Genomic DNA, 22,712 nt, shown 5'->3' with positions numbered 1-22,712 from the left:
ACATATGGTGGGACTAACAGCAATGCATAGAAGGCTGCATGCTTGTACCAAGAAGCGCACCCCACCTGAAGGCACCCTAAGAAACAAACGTTTACAAGGGTGCACCAACACCTTTGATAAACTGGGAGCTTTGCACATGCTGCAGGAGCGGGAACTGCGCAAATTATGCCTGGGCTTGAAGCTGTTGTGCTGGAAACAATCGAACACTCCCCAGGAATCTCTACATGGAGATTTGACACACAAATTTCTGGAATGAACCACAGTAGTGTTTGGAGAATAATGTAGTGTTTGGCGAATAATGCATTGCATTGCACCTATTACATCTCCAATAAGTTCATTGTCTTAGTCAGGTGGACTCTGGTCCTTGACTAATACACTCCTGGAAATGGAAAAAAGAACACATTGACACCGGTGTGCCAGACCCACCATACTTGCTCCGGACACTGCGAGAGGGCTGTACAAGCAATGATAACACGCACAGCACAGCGGACACACCAGGAACAGCAGTGTTGGCCGTCGAAAGGCGCTAGCTGCGCAGCATTTGTGCACCGCCGCCGTCAGTGTCAGCCAGTTTGCCATGGCATACGGAGCTCCATCGCAGTCTTTAACACTGGTAGCATGCCGCGACAGCGTGGACTTGAACCGTATGTGCAGTTGACGGACTTTGAGCGAGGGCGTAAAGTGGGCATGCGGGAGGCCTGGTGGACGTACTGCCAAATTGCTCAACACGTGGGGCGTGAGGTCTCCACAGTACATCGATGTTGTCGCCAGTGGTCGGCGGAAGGTGCACGTGCCCATCGACCTGGGACCGGACCGCAGCGACGCATGGATGCACGCCAAGACCGTAGGATCCTACGCAGTGCCCTAGGGGACCGCACCGCCACTTCCCAGCAAATTAGGGACACTGTTGCTCCTGGGGTATCGGCGAGGACCATTCGCAACCGTCTCTATGAAGCTGGGCTACGGTCCCGCACACTGTTAGGCCGTCTTCCGCTCACGCCCCAACATCGTGCAGCCCGCCTCCAGTGGTGTCGCGCCAGGCGTGAATGGAGGGACGAATGGAGACGTGTCATCTTCAGCCTTGAGAGTCGCTTCTGCCTTGGTGCCAATGATGGTCGTATGTGTGTTTGGCACCGTGCAGGTGAGCGCCACAATCAGGACTGCATATGACCGAGGCACACAGGGCCAACACCCGGCATCATGGTGTGGGGAGCGATCTCCTACACTGGCCGTACACCTCTGGTGATCGTCGAGGGGACACTGAATAGTGCACGGTACATCCAAATCGTCATTGAATCCATCGTTCTACCATTCCTAGACCGGCAAGGGAACTTGCTGTTCCAACAGGACAATGCACGTCCGCATGTATCCCGTGCCACCCAAAGTGCTCTAGAAGTTGTAAGTCAACTACCCCGGCCAGCAAGATCTCCGGATCTGTCCCCCATTGACCATGTTTGGGACTGGATGAAGCGTCGTCTCACACGGTCTGCACGTCCAGCACGAACGCTGGTCCAACTGAGGCGCCAGGTGGAAATGGCATGGCAAGCCGTTCCACAGGACTACATCCAGCATCTCTACGATCGTCTCTATGGGAGAATAGCAGCCTGCATTGCTGCAAAAGGTGGATATACACTGTACTAGTGCTGACATTGTGCATGCTCTTTTGCCTGTGTCTATGTGCCTGTGGTTCTGTCAGTGTGATCGTGTGATGTATCTGACCCCAGGAATGTGTCAATAAAGTTTCCCCTTCCTGGGACAATGAATTCACGGTGTTCTTATTTCAATTTCCAGGAGTGTATTTTGTTTGACAGTACATGCAACAACAAAGTGTAAACAAGATATTTTTGTTTACAAATGAAGTAGGGTTCTCTTGTGATAGTGTGTTTGATTAGCAGAATTCTAACATTTGGAGTCGTGCTGACTCCACCTTATAAGCTGTGCATGAGTCTCCACATCAGTGACATTTCTTACTGAATGTGTGGTCAGGGTACTAGGTCATCATCTTATTGTGACAAACATGTTGTGAAACAAATGTAATGGATGGTATTACCTCCAGTTTCTGTAGCATCATCTTCCAGGATTGCTTGAGAATGTTCCCTGAGAGCAATGCAAAAGGATGTGCTACATGCACGCATGATGGGGCACCGGCGCATTTCGCTGGTACATTGAGAATACATCTAACATGCCAATATGGACAAAGAAATACTGAATGAAGAGGACCCGTACTGTAGCCTCCAAAATCACCTGATTTTAACTCCACAGATTTCTGTGTTAGGCACCACTTTAAAGGTGTAGTGTATGCAATTCTGGTTGACACGGTCGAAGAACTGGAGCAGAGACTTGCCAATTTCAAAATGATTATGGTACACCCTGTATATTTCCACTAAATTATCAAGAAATGTTTCTTTGGACTCTTTTTTCTAAATTACATTTTGGCTAAATAAAATAGACCAACACTCAGTTAATGGGCAGTTTCTCAAATTTTACACTATTCCCATTTATAAGATACACTGATTATGTTTACACTAAAAATTAGTTTGACATAAATGCTTTTCCATGGAAATTTCACAAGGTTGTTACAGTGTCTCTCTATTGTAAATGAACTATGGTAAGGAAAAATTGTCTCTTATTTTCTCATCTGAGTACAATGATGGAAACAACATGCAAGCTACACCATGAAAAAACAACTGATATTACACCATAGAATCAGACAGTGAATTAGTAGCTAGAAATGGTGAATTCCCTGTTCTTTCATCTCTTTGCGCCTTTTCCTGTGAAATATCCAGCTGCATACTGTAGTATTCTGTTCAACTCTGCATGTACTGAATAATGTGCAAAAACTATTACTAAAGTTTTGACTTACCATCTTCTTCTGTGCGACAGTAAACTGGTGGACTTTTTACTCCATCTCCACTGTTGGTAAAGGCTAGTACAGAAATGCTGTAATTTGTGTATTTCTGAAGGCTCTGAAGAGCAGTCTTGAATGAGTCTGTTACAACTTCTGTATCATGTTCATTAGACTCTGAAAAAAGCACATTGTGACATTAAGCACTGAGATTCAATTTATAACTTAAGCACTGAACTAAATTCACCAACTTTTTAATATTACTCTACATTTTTCTTACAAAATTTTTTCTTTTCACTGCATTTAATTATAATGCCTCCATGTTTCCCAAACATTTAATATCAATATCATAATCAAAAATCCTGTGTGGAATACAAACAATTTTAAGTTAAGGACAACCACTAAACATACAGAAGAAGTGCAGATCATTAAGTAGCCCCCCCCCCCCCCCCTTCCCCAATTCTTCCTTTCTACCCATGCACTCGACATGCAGCTACACCTGCTTATAACTGGGTGGGCCACTCGAGAGGCACTTCCCTTTTCTTCTTCTGTCCTTTCTTCTCCCTGTTCTTGACCTTCCTTCCAAAACAATCCTCCCACCCCAACTGCTTGCTCTCTCTCTCTCTCTCTCTCTCTCTCTCTCTCTATCTCTCTTCCACCCCCCCCCCCCATCCCCACCCCCAAGTATGTGCAGGTGTGTGTGTGTGTGTGTGTGTGTGTGTGTGTGTGTGTGTGTGTGTGTGTGTAACTGATATGCACATTTTACACAAGAATTTTTTTTTAAACATTGATGCTATAGAGTCTAAGTGAAGTGCTTCTCAGGATTTGAGTGGGGAAAAAAAAAGACTGCCAATTTAAGAATAGATGGCTACACCAGATTCAATTAAGCAACACATTCCTCATCTTAGAAAATATAGATTATACGGACATAGGAAGAGAGAGAATTATTTAACAATGGTGCTTATGCAAAGAGCAGAAGATGTTGTAGATACAAAGAAAAGAAAATCTCAAATGGAATAAGGCAGCTACTTATACACACGTCTTCAGAGGATGTGAGAAGACGCAATGGAAATTTTGTAAGAGAAACAATTGAAACAGTAAAACTGTAGAGAAAACAAACAGAAACTTATGTTGAGTAGGTATGATTTTTCATTGGCTAAGGTGGCAAATGAAGTAGCTACCAACTCTTGGCTGTCGGGCCATATGGTGGGCAAAAGTCAGGTTGGTGGCCCATCGCTATCCGTGCTTCTTCTGACTTGTCTTTGCTGATCTTTGTGGCTCAGTTAGAAGTAGAACTTATCACTGAAGACAGTTCTACTGCAGTAAATGAGACTCCAGACCAAAGAATTGTCTGGAGAAGCCCCAGATTGCAATGGAAAACCAACCTTACTGTTGCCCATCATATGGGTCAACAACCAGGAGTGATGGTCTGGGGTGCCATTTCTTTACATAGCAGGACCCCTCTGATAGTCACCTGCAGCATTCTTACAGCACAGCACAGCCCTCCAACCACATCGGGATTTTGATGATTTAACATGCCATATGGACAGAATTTGGCAAGATGTCTTTCAGGAGGGCATTCAGCACCTTTATCAATCAATGCCTAACTGAATCAATACTTGCATAAAGGCCACAAGTAGACATATGCATTCTGACTTGCTCAATTTGTGAAGCTCTTTGTCGTGAATAAATCAACTAGTTTTTCTCAAATTGTAATCATTTATTTTTCTGTACATGTACATCACATCTACTAATTTCTGTTCCATTCAGGTAATCCCTTCAAGGCGCATCTAGCTTTTTTCTTTCTTAGAGTGTGTAAAGCACCTATAAAGGCAGGAAATGCTCTTTAGTTTCAAACAGCTGCAGAAAGAACATATCATGAAGGCAAATTTACTTATCACATCCTACTACACTTTGTGAAGCTATGTCATCTAGCAAAATTCAAGACAACACATCAAATACTATGATGAGTGAGCCAGGACATAGTGAGAGAATCCATTCGCTTCACCAGAAGAGAACTGGACAACAATACATGGACTGTAGTCACATGCAACCTACATACTGCTGATACATTATAAACATGATCCTGGGGATGGGCACTTTGTAGCTCATATACCATCAGCAAAATACAAAGGTGGTGCACCAACACCAGACAACATGGACAATTCGAGGTGCTGATGGGTGTTCAGATGAAGACGCAGGGTGTCAATGATGCCAGAACAGGTGTTAACCTGATGATAAAAGAACTAGGTGCTGCTAAATCCTGCCCTATCCAAAAGGCTTGATTTTCTCCTGTTTAAAACACTATACTGAAACAGGACTTTATTAGCAGTGACAAAGAAACAATCCACAACCTGTAGGTGGAAAAGGCAGAGAAAACATGCAGGATCATTGGCAAATCTTGACTGCTGAAACCAAACATAACAACAGCACAACAGAGAGCATTAAGGTTGCTAACAGAAGATGAGAACATCATAGTCCTATCCACTGACAAAAGAAAAGAGAGAACTCTAAACCACCAGGAAATGAGCACTCTGCTACAGGTTGTGGCCTACAAGAAGCTGAAGTAGGCCCTAACATCAAAGAAAAGAAAAAACAATGGCTCTGGTTGACGAGTCTGCTCTAACAAAAGAAGATATGAAACAACTCTATCCAAAGGCTTCAGCACCATCATGCCTGAACAGACAGCTGTCATTCATAAAGAAGGTTTATCACTGTAGCCAGTAGTCAATAACATTAATGCACCCATGTATGGAGTGACCAAGTATCTAGCCTCTAGGCTGAATTCGTGACCACAGGGAAAGGGATGCCCTGCAGAAGGAAGGCTTGCTTGTGAGCTTCAACATAACATCTCTTCACTAAGCACCAGTTCAAGATTGCATGGTACATTAGCACATAATTTTTAGCCCAAAACAGTGAAGCTATCTGAGCACGTACTCACCACAACCTACTTCAAATATGGTGGGGAGCTCTATGAACAAGTTGTTGGAGCAGCCCTGGGCTCCCAACCGGGCCCTAGGATTGCCAATCTCTATACAGAGAACTCTGAGGAGACAGCACTAAAAACTGCATGGATTGAACATAGAGACTTCTTCCATTATGTGGATGACAACTTAGTTGTGTGCAAACATGGCAGTGAGACTCTGGATGAGTTCCTAGGCCACCTAAACAGTAACCATCAAAACCTACAGTTCATGATGGAGCTGGAACAGAATGGTTATCTTCCAAATATAGACATTTTAACAAAAAGAAAGGTGGATAATAGGCTAGGACATGCAGTCTACAAAAAGAAGACCAACACAGATCTATACCTAAATGCAATGAGCTGTCATTGTTCGGGACAGCGGTACACTCTTCTAACAACACTAGTTCATAGGACATGTGCCATTTGTGACAAAGACAGTCTCGCAGCTGAGCTGCAACACCCCAAGGACATGTTTCATCAAAACGGGTAAAGTGAAGTGCAGATTAGATGTGTATTGAAGAAAATGAGTGAGACAGACATCTCAGACAAGAAAAGAAGAGGACGAGAAAGAGAAACTCGCCTTCATCCCCTACATCAGGCCACCTTCAGCCAGAGTTGCAAGAATTCTGTGAAACAACAACATCAAAGCCATCTTCTGACAAAAAAGAGAGAGACAGGGGGAGAGTGAGAGAGAGAGAGAGAGAGAGAGAGAGAGAGAGAGAGAGAGAGAGAGAGAGAAGGAGAAGAAAAAGAAGAAGAAGAAGGAGAAGGAGAAGAAATGCTTGGCTTAGTAAAGGACAGGCAAAAACTTCAAATACCTCATATGTGTAAGTACTCTTGTGAGTGTGGCCTCCAGAACATCAGGCAAAAGCTTTGTTGTATCTCACAACACTGTGTGGAATGCATCAGATAGATATATATGGGGCATAAAGATAGTTCAGCAGTGGCAGAACACAGCCTCAAAAAAGGCTATAAGTTTGAGTTTTATTGAATTTTACAAAACAAAAGAACTAGAGCATTATTAAAGAATTGACTGAGATAAGCATCCGTAGCAATCTTGTCAACAGGGATGTAGGTTAAGTTTGGCATGGAATCCTGCAGTTGCAGCTATATGCTGAGACTGCACCCAGCAGTTGATGCTCCACATGTCCTGGATGAGAATGGATGTGCAGAGAGTTGAACCATGGTGTGCTCTCCACCATGAGATGATGACCCCCATATGAGGGAACGGATGGAGAGAGATGATTGCTGATGAGGTATATACACTGAAGAGCCAAAGAAACTGGTACACCTGCCTAATATTTTGCACAGACCACGCAAGCACGCAGAAGTGCCACAACACAATGTAGCATGGACTGAACTAATGTCTGAAGTAGTGCTGGAGGCAATTGACACTGTGACTTGTGCAGGGCTTTCCATAAATCTGTAAGAGTCTGAACAGCACATTGCAAGGCATCCCAGACATGCTCAATAATGTTCATGTCTGGGGATTTTGGTGGCCAGTGGAAGTGTTTAAACTCAGAAGAGTGTTCCTGGAGCCACTCTGTAGCAATTCTGGATGTGTGGGGTGTTGCATTGCCCTGTTGGAATTACCCAAGTGCATAGGAATGCACAATGGACATGAATGGATGCAAGTGATCAGACAGGATGCTTATGTATGTGTCACCTGTTAGAGTTGTATCTACTCATATCATGGGTCCCATATCACTCCAGCCGGCTGGAGTGGCCAAGTGTTTCTAGGCACTACGGTCTGGAACCGTGTGACCACTACGGTCGCAGGTTCGAATCCTACTTTGGGCATGGATGTGTGTGATGTCATTAGCTTAGTTAGGTTTACGTAGTTCTAAGTTCTAGGGGACTGATGACCTTAGAAGTTAAGTCCCATAGTGCTCAGAGCCATATCACTCCAACTGCACACACCCCACACCATTACAGAGCCTCCACCAGCTTGAACAGTCCCTGCTGACATGCATGGTCCATGGATTCATGAGGTTGTCTCCATACCCATACATACGCATCCACTCAATACAATTTGAAATAAGACTCAACCGACCAGGCAACATGTTTCCAGCCATCAACAGTCCAAAGTCGGTGTTGACAGGTCCAGATGAGGCATTAAGCTTTGTGTTGTGCAGTCATCAAGGGTACATGAGTGGGCATTCGGCTCTGAAAGCCCACATTGATGATGTTTTGTTGAATGGTTCATGTGCTGACACTTGTTCATGGCCCAGCATTGAAACCTGCAGCACTTTGCAGAAGGATTGTACATCTGTGATGTTGAACAAGTCTCTTCAGTCATTGTTGATTCTGTTCCTGCAGTATCCTTTTTCCGACCACAGCGATATTGGAAATTTGATGTTTTACCTGAGTCCTGATTTTTATTTATTTATTTATTTTATTTACACATCAAGTTCCATAGGACCAAATTTAAGAGCAAATCTCAAGGTCATGGAACATGTCACTACATGAAATTACAACATAAAAGTAATAACAGATAAAAAATAAAATGTTAATGAACCCGAAAAAAGTCAATCCATAAGTTTAAGTAAACGCAATCAACAATACAACAAGAAAAAATGGATGCAGCAGTATACTGCACACCTTTCTGTACAAGAGTAAGGAAGTCGGATCCAAATGCAGGTTTGATTTCTGCCGAGTATTAACTGAGTGAAAGCTGCTTATTCTTTGGTATAAGCTAATATTTCTAACTAGAAATGAATGTAACGAATATATATTTTGAGAGGGCAATGTCAAAATACTGAGAATCATGAACAGGGGTTGACAAGAGGTTCGTGAACTTGCACCACTTACTGCTCAAACTGCCCATTTCTGAGCCAAAAATATCCTTTTAGAATGGGAAGAGTTACCCAAAATATAATACTATATGACATAAGCGAATGAAAATAAGCAAAGTAGACTAATTTTCGTGTCAATCAATCACTCACTTCAGATACTGTTTGAATAGCAAAAATGGCAGTATTAAGTCTATGAACAAGATCCTGAAAGTAAGGTTTCCAAGACAGTTTCCTATCTATACTATCTATCTGAAGACCTTGAAATTTGAACTGTTCAGTTTCACTAATCATATGCCATTCTGTGAAATTAAAATGTCAGGTTTTGTTGAATTGCATGTTAGAAACTGTAAAAACTTAGTCTTACTGTGATTTAGGGTTAGTTTATTTTCTACAAGCCATGAACTTAGGTCATGAACTGCGCTATTTGAAACCGGATCAGTGTTGCACACAACATCCCTTACTACCCAACTAATGTTGTCATCATACAGAAATATTTTAGAGTTACACATAATACTAGAGGGCATGTCATGTATATAAATAAGGAACAGGAGTGGCCCCAACAGTGATCCCAGGGCAGCTGCTTGACTGTGCAATGTTATTTTCTACAAGCCATGAACTTAGGTCATGAACTGCACTATTTGAAACTGGGCCTGTGTTGCACACAACATCCCTTACTACCAAACTAATGTCGTCAGCATACAGAAATATTTTAGAGTTACACATAATACTAGAGGGCATGTCATGTATATAAATAAGAAACAGGAGTGGCCACAACAGTGATCCCAGGGGCAGCTGCTTGACTGTGCCCCATTCAGATGCCACATCACAGCCATTCTCAACATTTTGAATAATGGCCTTTTGCTGTCTGTTGCTAATGTAATAGGTGAACCAATTGTGAGCTACTCCCTGTATTCTGTAATGGTCCAACTTCTGGAGCAATGTTTTGTGATCAACACAATCAAACACCTTAATTAAATCAAAAAATATACCTAGCATTCAAAACCTTTTTTTAACCCATCCAGTACTTCACAGAGGAAAGAGAATATAGCATTTTCAGTTGTTAAACGACTTCTAAAGCCGAACTGTACATTTGATAGCAAATCATGTGATATAAAATGATCAATTATCCTCACATACACAGCCTTTTCAGTAACTTGAGCAAACACTGGTGGCATAGAAATAGGTCTAAAATTGTCTACATTATTCCTTTCTCAATTTTTATAAAATGGCTTTACTACTGAGTACTTTAATCATTCAGGAATCTGACCATTCCTAAAGGAAAAGTTACAAATATGGCTAAATACAGGACTAACTTGTGCAGCACAGTACTTTAATATTCTGTTAGGCACTCCAATTAGGATTCCGTAGAAATATTGGACCAAGTGAGGCAATACAGACCATATGACTTATATTAGAAGCTAGATTAAGAAAAGGCAAACCTACGTTTCTAGAATTTGCAGACTTAGAGAAGGCTTTTGACAATGTTGACTGGAATACTCTGTTTCAAATTCTGAAGGTGGGAGTGGTAAAATACAGGGAGCAAAAGGCTATTTACAATTTGTACAGAAACCAGATGGCAGTTATAAGAGTGGAATCACATGAAAGGGAAGCAGTGGTTGGGAAGGGAGTGAGACAGGGTTGTATCCTATCCCCGATGTTATTCAATCTGTATATTGAGCAAGCAGTAAAGGAAACAAAAGAAAAATCCAGAGTAGGTATTAAAATCTATGGAGAAGAAATAAAAACTTTAAGGTTCTCCGATGTCATTGTAATTCTGTTAGAGACAGCAAAGGACTTGGAAGAGCAGTTGAACATAATGGACAGTATCTTGAAAGATGGATATAAGATGATTATCAACAAAAGCAAAATGAGGATAATGAAATGTAGTCTAGTTAACTCAGGTGATGCTGAGGGAATTAGATTAAGAAATGAGACACTTAAAGTAGTAAAGGAGTTTTGTTGTTTGGGGAGCAAAATAACTTATGATGGTCGAAGTAGAGATGATATAAAATGTACACTGGCAATGGCAAGGAAAGCGTTTCTGAAGAAGAGAAATTCATTAACATCAAGTATGGATTTAAGTATCAGGAAGTTGTTTCTGAACGTATTTGTAAGGAGTGTAGCCATGTACGGAAGTGAAACATGGACGATAAATTGTATGGACAAGAAGAGAATAAAAGGTTTCAAAATGTGGTGCTACAGAAGAATGCTGATCAGATGGGTAGATCACATCACTAATGAGAAGGTATTGAATAGAATTGTGGAGAAGTGGAGTTTGTAGCACAACTTGACTAGAAGAAGGCATCAGTTGGTAGGACATGTTCTGAGGCATCAAGGGATCATCAATTTAGTATTGGAGGGCACCGTGGAGGGTAAAAATTGTAGTGGGAGACCAAGAGATGAATACACTAAGCAGATTCAGAAGGATGTAGGCTGCAGTACGTACTGGGAGATGAAGGAGCTTGCACAGGATAGAGTAGCATGGAGAGCTCCATCAAACCAGTCTCAGGACTGAAGGCCACAACAACATCAATTGATTAATACAAAAAAGAACAAATAATCTCTTTATATTGGCTGTGCAATGGCATAAAATGTATTTCTCATTAAACAATATACATTTTTTTGGGTGGTAATTGTCGTATAAACATATAAAACATAAATTCTGTTTGCAGTATGGACAAATCAATGCTGATGAAGGTGTAAATGAAAGAAGGGATTATAAACAAAACGAAATTCAAATAAAGTGAGGAATAGAAATGATGAATACAATAAGAGGGACGAGAATATAAAATGGTACAACATAAAAAATTAAATTGAAATTGTTAAATCAAAATAATTACATGGGCAAAGATTCCAAATGAAAAAAGAAAGTGTGGCAATGGATAAAAAAAGATCAGATTAATTCAGTTTTCCCTCCATAGACCCAAAAATGAAATGATCTCGTGAGTGTGGAACATGTCAGGAAGTGTAACCTAAGAGACATAGAGATTTGAGTATAATACTCATTTCCTTGATCATTTGTCAGGAGATTGTCAAAATATGTGGACACATTACAGTAAACTGGAACAGCTAATATTTACAGAATTAATACACTGTCAGAATGCAACATAATTATGGACTTAAAACAAATTTATGTTACACAAAATACATAATCTTGAGCGTTGTGACCAAGTGCTGTAAAAAGTGAAATCTAACAGACATTTTTACTTAAGCTGGTTTAACAGTCCCTGTTAAGATATTCATCTATAGAGTAGAATGAGTTGCCTATCAAAAAGTCTTTCAAACTCTGTTTAGACTGTGCTTCATCTGAAATCAAGTTTCTAACAGTTGCTGGCAATTAATTGAAAATGTGTGTTCCTGAATATTGGTCCCCTTTTTGGACCAAGGTAAGTGATTTTACGTTGTTATGTAGTGTGTTCCTAATTCTTAGTATCAGGGCTGGCACAAGGCACGTGCGAAACATGTGGCCACATGGGGCGGCAAATCTGCCCCCCCCCCCTTTTTTTTTTAGGACAAACTCAACATCCATGCCCAAGAGCAGATTCGAAACCAAACCTCATAGGGACCGGCTTCCGGAACTGGCATGGTGCCTTGACTACCTGTCGGCCGCCCCTGTTGAACAAGGGGAGGGAGGAGGACTAGTTTCTTCCTCGCCACTGTGGCAGCACCTTCATGTTTACGCTGGAGGAACAGAGAGGGGCAAGCAGTCTGGTGTACACGCCAGTATTCTTATGAGTGGAGCGATGCCGGCCTGTTACATGATGTGCGTTTACTCACAAGTAATTTTGTAGAAGACGAAATCTAATATGGAAATTCGAATGAAATGTTCAATACTGTGGTTACATTTTAAGCCTGAAGCATTTTTGCTAAGCCCTTCAATGGCAGTTTCTGAGTGTTTTATTCTTCCCACATTATGGAAAAAAAAGGTTGAACATTACTACAGTCAAACATGTCCAACACCTACAATGGCTAGAAGTAATGTGTATGGATAAATACGCTGTGAATAATTACAAGGGATAAAGACACTGCTAATAAGCCTGACATAAGTTGGTTTTGACGTATTTTTGAAAATTTTTGCTATCCATTTCTGAGTGATAGTCAGACATTTCATGTGGCTCAATTCTTATGAGTTCATATCCTGAACAGTTTATCCTACTGTAATGTAATTTTCCGTTTACGTGCAGTGGAATATCAGGAAATTGTCTGCAAAGTGTGTTGTAAATAAAGTTAGTACACTGACATCAACAGTTAGTTTCATGTAATCATTCTTTACAGGATGGATCAAAACATGTTTGACGGTAGAAAAAGACTGTCTGGCAGTGAATATAGGAAAAGATGGGCACTGAAGGACGATGATGAGAAGAAGTAAAAGGATGCACTACAACGATATTTCAAGCCAAAGAGAGAATGACTTAGCAGCGGCGACGCTGGAGAAATAGATCCTGAAAATACATAAATTAGTGGAGCTACTGCAGCTACATCTTTATCTTCAGGACATGACCAGAAAGTTGACAAACACAGTACTGCAACCACCGCATACAGTAGCAATGCTGATGGTGGGCCATCCACAACATGTTCAACAGACCTTGTCTGGACTCAAGACCTGCTTTGTGACAAAAGCTCCAAGATTGAAACATCAAGCAGAACTGAAATTAGGCCACCCAACTTGGAAAATACCGGAGGAACATCAACCGAGGTACTCACCACTGGGGAAGGGATTGGAGGCAAGCCTAAACTGGACGACACAATTGACTCAGATCCTGGAAGATGGCCAGAAATTATTACAGGGTGTATACGGGGCCAAGGAAAAAAAAAAAAAAAATCCCGGATTTTTCCTGGATTTCCTGGTTAAAAATACACATTCTCCCAGATGAAAAAACACCTTTTCTGTGTTAAGTGACAGTATACTCTTCCTCGGCACTGTAAAATTCATCAATCCTTCGAATGTTTATGGTTTTATATACTGACATATAATTTCCTGACACTTTAGAAAACAAAATTCAGGGGGAAAAATATGTTTTGAAAGACCTTTGATGTGCAGCAACATGTACACTGCAAATTTTCATATTACGAAGGTATAAATTTGAATTCCACCAAATAACTCATATCACTTTCCAAAGCATTGAAATTGAGATTGTGATGCACTTTTGTAAGTGTCATAGCTGATTACAGCAATAGGACACGTGATGTAGTCAGCCAATAGCAAGATCACACTTAAGTAGTGCGAATACACAAATAAGAAAAGTTAATGGCTTAAATTAATATATGTAGAATTCACATATAATATTGGTCTCATAGATTAATAAGTTGAAAGAGAAGCTAAGCTTCCACATATAATGTTGATATTTTTTGCGTGTGTTGCACTTTAAGATACACACACAAATGTGCCAATAAATTTTTTAATAACAATGCAAATGTCTCATCTTCTGGGCTTTAAATACTTCTAAATGGTCACCCTCAAAGATTTGATCCTTAAATGAGAGTCAAATGCTTTGTGATTTAAGAAATTCATTGTACATTCTCACACATAATTCATCTTGCGTAAAAGGAAATCTGCTTTGAATGTAACGCTTTTCAAACCACCATTTGCAATATTTTCCCGCGACCTGTTAGAAATAGGTTCATTTCAGCAGTTGCAAGAAAGCGCCAGAGAACTGGCGTCACCACGCTTGCACAGCTAAAATGACGCAGGAAGCCCATATGTTCATACGTGTAAAACATTAAAAGATTTTACATAATGTCATAAAAGAAACAAGACATCAAAGGATACTTCAAGAGTTCCAGTACTCATGTTTGGTTCTTTATTATAGCATAATGCCACATGCGCACTTGAAATGCAGTGCATACCTGAAACTAGCCAATAGTGTGAAATTAAACACTTCGTTTCAAATAAATTGACTGCCTCAGTAGACAGGATTAATAAAAGCCAAATCTCTTTTGCATATCAGCAAAAATAACTTCATTGTTTGGTAAGGCGATTAATGCTTGACTGTCAAAGATGGAAATAAAATCTGAAACTATTAACATATTTTAGCCTGCCATAATTATTCAAATGTATTTTAATTCATTTGATAGCTCCCAGCCACAAAGATCTGTTTTGTTATCATTCAACGTGAGATCAATGAACAAAGAGGAAACAACAAAATCACTGAACATAAACACAGGTCACATGGAGCCCTGGATCTACGATATTTCCGAACCAGGGCAATATTAAATAGTGGCGCCCAGCCACACTTCTGTAACCAGAAGCGGGAGAAGGTACTACTCATAAGCGACTCAACTGCGCATGCACAAGAGTCCGCCCGCAACTGCTCAAACGAATCTAATTTAAACAGTTGTCAAGTCATGCTCATCAGAGGCAATTTTTTGTTATAAAGCAGTATTGCATAGTGTTCCCAAAGCCTTTGACACACTTTACTGTTGGCAGATGCTTGTATGATCACTGTTTTGTTGTTGTATTTAGCGCATTTCCTTTGCAACTTCAGTTTTTTTTTTCTTTGCTTTTTTTTTTTTTCAGTAGCGGGATACAATAATATCCTTTGTTAGAGTATTGGTTCTTACCAGTCAAAATCACAAAAATTTAACTGAAAACTAAAACAATGACAAATTCCCAGAATTCTAAATAATTCCCGGATTTTTCTCGGTTTTCTCCCAGATCTCCCGGTTTTCCCGGGTCGTATACACCCTGTAGTACTGACTGCATTCGAATGACTTTGGTCATGCGAGGTCCTCCCAAGTGCTTTAAGGAAGCTTAAGAATGTCCTAAAAATGTGGACAACCGCAGTTTCAGCCCTGTGCACTACAGCTATTCTTTGAAGAATTTAGAAGAAGCAGATAGACATTGGTTGGTGTACTCAGAGAGCAAGGGTGCTGTGTTCTGCTTTTGTTGCAAACTTTTTTCGTCATCTGTAGTAAAAATTGCAAAGAACGGTACAAGCAACTGGCGGCATCTTGCTTTGAATCTCAAAAGTCATGGGAAGTCTATCGAGCATTTGAATTCACATAAAAAGTGCATCGTGTTTTTCGAGAGACTGAAAAAGCCATGAACTGTCGATGCCCATCATCAAAGACTTCTGAATACTGAAAGCGAACATTTTTCCAATGTTCTTGAGCACTTAATAGCAATAATTCATTTCCTGGGTTGGCAAATTCTGCCTTTGAGAGGAAGTACAGATACACTCTTTCAGCCCGACAACAGAAACTTCTTGAATTATTTGGAAAGTTCGACCCTGTGATGATGGAGCACCTGCACAGAACAAAGCAAGGTGAGAATAAGGCTCATCATTATCTTGGAAAAGAAGCACAGAATGAAATAATTCATCTTATTGGATCATCTATAACCAACAACATTCTATTAATGATGAAATCTGCAAAGTATTACAGTATAATTCTGGTCTGCACACCAGATATTTTAAAAGTTGAGCAGATGACAGTTGTGGTACATTTCGTCCAGGAAACAAGACATGACGGGGTATACGATGTCCAAATTCGGGAGCATTTCCTGGGATTTCTTCCAGTGCCCGATTCTTGAAGCTTACTTTGACACAGGTCTTACTCAAGTTCTTGGAAGATAAAAAATTCCTATTGTGTAATATGAGAGTGCAAGGATACGACAATGGAGCATAAATGAAAGGAAAGAAGTTGGTCTCCAGAAAAGAATTTCAGATATGAACAAGAGAGCATTTTATGTACCATGTAGCAGTCACTCATTGAATCTTTTTGTAAATATGCTGTTTCCATGTTTTTGACAGTGAAAAACTTGTATGACTTCTTCTCGTCCCCTGTTCAAGGTTGGGATGTCTTAAATAAGTATCTGCCTAACCTGTCACTGAAGCCACTGAGTGATATTAGTAGGGAAAGTCGCTTCGATGCACTTACCTCCCTGAGGTTTCAAACTGGAGGTGTTTATGGTGCACTGGTTCAGATATCAGAGGAATTTGATGGGATGACCAGTCACGATGCAACGTCACTTGCGAGTCAAATAAACAATTACACCTTTCTCACTTTTTTAGTAATCTGGTACGAAGTTCTGCTTCACATCAGCATAGTCAGTAAGACCCTCCAGACCCTTGACATAAATGTTTCTGAGGCCGTGGAAATGCTTGAAAAAATGAAAGCATATTTTGAGACCTGCAGAACAGAAGAAAAGTTTGTGTCTTTCTTGTCAGATTTCAAAGAATTGGCTACAGAATTAGGGCTAGAAGATCTAACGTTACCATGGATAAGTGTTTCTCGATGACGAAGTAAGAAGCCAATACAATTTACCTACGAAGGAAGGGATGGGACAAAAGATGACCCAACAAAACAAGATTGAATTCTACTATTATCTTTTAGATGTAATAACCACATCCTTGGATGAGAGATTCAATCAACTGAAATCTCATTGTGATTATTTTAATTTTCTCTACGACAATGGCAAGCTGAATAATGCACCTCCTGACAGCCTTGACACAAAGTGTAGAAACCTCGCAGCGATTTTGCAAGATCATGAGTCAAGCAACATTGATGCACTGCAGTTGAGGGAAGAACTAAAAGTGCTTTCAACATTGTTGAAACCTGGAATAGGTCCAAAAGAGACTTTGAAGTTTATAGGAAGACATAATTTTTGCCCTAATGTTAACATTGCTCTGAGAATTCTCCTAACACTCCCAGTGAACCATTGCGAGTGAAGAGAGGAGTTTCTCAGAACTGAAATTGATAAAGACATACCTCCGATCAATGATGAGCCAAACTCGTTAGAATGATCTTGCAGCAATATCAACTGAGCATGAGCTTGCAGAGGACTAAAATTACATAAATCGTGTGAAAGAGTTTGCACAATCAAAATCCAGGAAGGTTTGATTTGTCTAGTATTTGGTCAAATTTTTATAGTATGATCAGTGTCTTGGTTATTTACTGTGTTGTTTTTTATTTTGTTCAACATTTAATAGTTATTGTAAATATTATTGTTCAAACCAAATTATCATTAAATTGTAAATATATTTTGTTTTCCATTAAACACATTATCAATTCACAACTATTGAAAAATGTTTATTTACGTTAACTGTAAGTTCATGCCATGTGGGATTAGCACAGCGGTGTAAGGCGCTGCAATCATGGACCGTGCAACTGGTCCTGGCGGAGGTTCGAGTCCTGCCTCTGGCATGGGGGTTTGTGTTTGTCCTCAGGATAATTTAGGTTAAGTAGTGTGTAAGCTTAGGGACTGATGACCGTAGTAGTTAAGTGCCATAAGACTTCACACACATCTGAAAATTTTTTAAATTCACAAGGCTTATTAAATTTAGCTAGATTTCTTCAATCAAGTCTGACTCCATTTTTGAGCTGGTGCCCAGCGACTGTTTTGTACAAATCTGTAGAGAATGTTACCAATCAGTCACAATTTTTGTTTTTATTTACCAGATCTACATAGATGTGGCTATCTCAATGCTTTGAGTTATCTTTACATCTATACCATCATGCTGAAAGTAACTGTCAACATGACGGTTTAGATGTAAGCACATATTAAAAGCTTTGAGACTGGCCACTCAGGGACTGAAACCTAGGTAGATCTGAAAAGTAAAAACAAATATTGTGATTGATTGCTGACATTTAATACAAATTTGTTTGTTGTTGCTGTTGTTGTCTTCAGTCCTGAGACTGGTTTGATGCAGCTCTCTATGCTACTCTATCCTGTGCAAGCTGCTTCATCTCCCAGTACCTACTGCAACCTACATCCTTCTGAATCTGCTTAGTGTACTGATCTCTCGGTCTCCCTCTACGATTTTTACCCTCCACGCTGCCCTCCAATGCTAAATTTGTGATCCCTTGATGCCTCAAAACATGTCCTACCAACCGATCCCTTCTTCTAGTCAAGTTGTGCCACAAACTTCTCTTCTCCCCAATCCTATTCAATACCTCCTCATTAGTTACGTGATCTATCCACCTTATCTTCAGTATTCTTCTGTAGCACCACATTTCGAAAGCTTCTATTCTCTTCTTGTCCAAACTAGTTATCGTCCATGTTTCACTTCCATACATGGCTACACTCCAAACAAATACTTTCAGAAACGACTTCCTGATCCATAAATCTATATTTGATGTTAACAAATTTCTCTTCTTCAGAAACGCTTTCCTTGCCATTGCCAGTCTACATTTTATATCCTCTCTACTTCGACCATCATCAGTTATTTTACTTCCTAAATAGCAAAACTCCTTTACTACTTTAAGTGTCTCATTTCCTAATCTAATTCCCTCAGCATCACCCGATTTAATTTGACTACATTCCATTATCCTCGTTTTGCTTTTGTTAATGTTCATCTTATATCCTCCTTTCAAGACACTGTCCATTCCGTTCAACTGCTCTTCCAAGTCCTTTGCCGTCTCTGACAGAATTACAATGTCATCGGCGAACCTCAAAGTTTTTACTTCGTCTCCATGAATTTTAATACCTACTCCAAATTTTTCTTTTGTTTCCTTTACTGCTTGCTCAATATACAGATTGAATAACATTGGGGAGAGGCTACAACCCTGTCTCACTCCTTTCCCAACCACTGCTTCCCTTTCATGCCCCTCGACTCTTATTACTGCCATCTGGTTTCTGTACAAATTATAAATAGCCTTTCGCTCCCTGTATTTTACCCCTGCCACCTTTAGAATTTGAAAAAGAGTATTCCAGTCAAATTTGTTTAAGTATAAAAAAAAGAAAATCAAACAGGGGGGGGGGGGGGGGGGGCAATTTTGCAGCTCGCACGGGGCGGTACTTAGGCTTGCACCGGCCCTGCCTGGAAATAGAGACAAGTGATTTCAGGTCCTTATGTAGATTGTTCTTATTCCTAGTATTGACACTATGTGTTGATCTATTGGCTGAAAATAGAGATATATTTTTTGCAACAGATTTCAGTAAGGATTAAATATAATGAGAAGCATTGGTTAGAATACCCGATTCTTAGAACACATTTATGCATGATGTTCTTAAATTTACACCACACAAATGAGTCTTATTATATGCCTTTGCACCATAAAAACTTTTTCTTGGTTTGATGAATTATCCCAAAATATGATCCCATATGACATAATAGAATGAAATTATTAAAAGTATGCAAGATTTTTATATTTTTATCTCCTACAGCTGACATCATTCACATTGCAAATACAGGCATGTTTAGGTAGTTCGAGTCTCGGTCCGGCACACAGTTTTAATCTGCCAGGAAGTTTCATATCAGCACACACTCTGCTGCAGAGTGAAAATCTCATTCTGGAAACGTCCCTCAGGCTGTGGCTAAGCCATATATCCATAATATCATTTCTTTCAGGAGTGCTAGTTCTGCAGGTTTCACAGGAGAGCTTCTGTAAAGTTTGGAAGGTAGGAGATGAGATACTGGCAGAAGTAAAGCTGTGAGGATGGGGTATGAGTCGTGCTTGGGTAGCTCAGATGGTAGAGCACTTGCCTGCGAAAGGCAAAGGTTCCGAGGCAGGCAGGCAAGTTGCCACACGATATCAGCAGGACAGGCAGGCTGCACTACTCCCATCCAAGCCAAGCTGTACCCAACCCAAGCAGGCTAGAAGAGTCTTGCTTGCCTGCCCATCTTCCCACAGTGCTACACAACGTAGAGTTTATTCTGTACACTTTAACTGTAGTGTTATGAGTAGGGTTCGGATGGTTTTTACCCAAATATTACGAGACCCAATACACTATATATATTCATTTTAGGTATCAGTAGCCCAGATAATTGTAAATTTTATGTGACCTTATTTTGTCATTTTCAGGCTTACTTATTTACTTCGATATGGATGGCTTTCTCTGCAGTTTCACACTCTTTTGACTACTACTGGCTATTTTTGTTTTGAATCATCATCAGGTCATCTCTAATACATATTTCTATAGCAAGCTCATCTATCTCTGAAAGTTGAGATCTTTGCACGTATTAACCTGGAGATGTATATTATAGTGTAACGCCAAGTAAGGTTTTGGAAGTCTAATTTTTGTAGCCTTAGTGTGTTTCAGCCAAATATGAACCAAGACATAAAAATTTTAATTACATTTTTCCACGGATTGCAGGTTTGCTGAATTCATTCTAATGGACAAAATAGTTCATCCTAAATACCCCAACTGCATTTTAGCACAGACAAAGTTTTTTTCTCATACTATATTAATCTAAAAAGTACAAATTTCATTCAGCTTATTGATCATGACTGACCATCAGCTGGCTGACTAAATTAAATTGGCTGCTTAATATTCCAGCTCCCTAGTGATTTATGGCCCAAACTGCTGAGTTCATCCTCCTATAAGCACTTTTCTGTTTCATTTGTTAAGCTGTAAATCAAGTAAAGCTGTGTTCAACTTGAAGGATGGTTTCAGCACTGCATTGTTTTATTAGGCATGGTGGTGTGCCCTTGACTTCCTCTCACCTCTAAGCAGACATGGCCAGTTACAGGGGAACTTAATCCACTGAGCCACAAAGACACATTGTTGGACAAACTATTAATAAGTTATTTATAAAACAAAAACTGCTCTGAGCCAAGACAACAAATACTAATTTTGTACAAGATGTAAACAAAGAAAATACAGTGGCAATATATCTTATTTGTTATTTAATTTACAGATAATTTGTTGGTGAATAAATTTGTCTGAATGATCTATTTATTCAAATACTTACACATATAGAAATCTATTCGAATTGTCTCATGAAAGCCTATGGTGTAGCTGGACTGAAGTTTTTAGTTAATTATAAACAAAGTTGGTAATTATGGTGTGTTGTCATCCTGTCAACAAAAATCATTTTAATTTATTCTGTTCAAAATATGTCTAAATGTCAGTGTGATTTTAGCAGCTGACTGAAAGGGAGAATTCATCCAATAACTATTATTTCATGGGAATATACAGTTCCACAACTGAAACAATGATCTTCAATAACTGTCAACATTATGTTACCACTTTAATTTTTGTTGTTCTGTGGTGACATCTGGTGAATATCAAGTATACAGTGCTCACTTTGTCAATAGAAAACATGGAAAATTGACAACTAAAAAGAAGTTTTAATTCTAAATGCATCTGAATGCTTGCCAGGCCCCTTAGTGCCACCATGTTGTATCAAAGCTGTATAGGTAGGGTCTGTGTTTCCTTACCCACATGGCAAGGCCATGCAGCTGTTGCCCATCGTTCCCTGAGTGAGCACCACATGACATCGAGTGACTGAATTGCCAGCCTTGTGCCCTCTTGTGCACATCCATATTGAGTGACATGAGAGGGAGAGTGGCCTGAGCTAGCAAGGCGAGCACATCGGTGCCATTGCACACTATGCTTACTCGGCTGTTCAGAGCTTGTGAAGTGGTTTCTGTGCTGTGGGTGCCGCGGAAAGCAAATTGTCATGTGTTGTTTTCACAATTCCTGCAGATTGTCATGCTCCGCGCCTCGCAGCATGGGCAAGAAGTATGCACAGAGGAAACATGCCACTACGAAGGGTCCTTCAGTTGTTCAACTCACTGAGTCTGCCGACCATGCAAGGAATTCCCGTCTTTGTATGTCTTGTGCAAAGGTGGGTGGACATCGCTGTTCGATACCATGACGAATTGCACTAGGAACGATGCGGTCTACGAGTCTGTTGAAACAGACTTACTGATCTATGTTCGAGCTGCAAATGTGGCCGACCACAGGGCGATCAAGGTCGCAGTGGCCGACCACATTGTCGACGCGCCGCTGGCACATGAGAAGGCACCTTCCGTAGCAAGGATGAAGATGACCGAGGTACTCCTCAGGGGGTTACTTTGGTGCTGTGATGAGGCAGCGGTCCAAGAAGGGCTGCTGCAAGCCAGGTATGGTAATGCAACCGCAATGGTGCACAACCGGGCCAACAAGAAGAGGGTGCCGCTCTATGCTGTGCCCCAGCAGCACCGCAGGTGAAAGGTGCAAAGAAGAAAACCGCCACCCCAGCGGCACTGGTGGCGACGCCAACCGCTGTGGGATCGGCCCCCGCAAGGGACCGAGAAGACAAAAAGGCAGCCTTCATCACACGAGCGTGAGCATACGGCCTGCATTTCTCCAACGCTGAAGTGGCGCAGCTCTCTGAACAAATGGGGCTGCTCGGAGCTACACTGCAGAATGCCTGAGCCGTGCAGTAGAGGAGAACAC

The 22,712-nt window shown here is 40.6% G+C and overlaps 1 protein-coding gene across 1 annotated transcript in view; it reads right to left on the bottom strand.

Annotated features, from left to right (window-relative positions):
* Nucleotides 1-22,712, bottom strand: part of LOC126273226 (Down syndrome cell adhesion molecule-like protein Dscam2) — a 376,826-nt gene that overhangs the window by 109,300 nt on the left and 244,814 nt on the right. Inside the window, exon 22 of the mRNA XM_049976769.1 lies at nt 2,864-3,022. Within this exon, the coding sequence (XP_049832726.1) occupies nt 2,864-3,022 (159 nt within the window). The remainder of the gene's footprint in view (nt 1-2,863; nt 3,023-22,712) is intronic.

Source organism: Schistocerca gregaria, chromosome 5, assembly GCF_023897955.1.
Source record: "Schistocerca gregaria isolate iqSchGreg1 chromosome 5, iqSchGreg1.2, whole genome shotgun sequence".
NCBI lineage: Eukaryota > Metazoa > Arthropoda > Insecta > Orthoptera > Acrididae > Schistocerca > Schistocerca gregaria.
The sequence above is the reverse complement of the archived record's forward strand: the minus strand, read 5'-3'. Positions and strand labels throughout refer to the sequence as shown.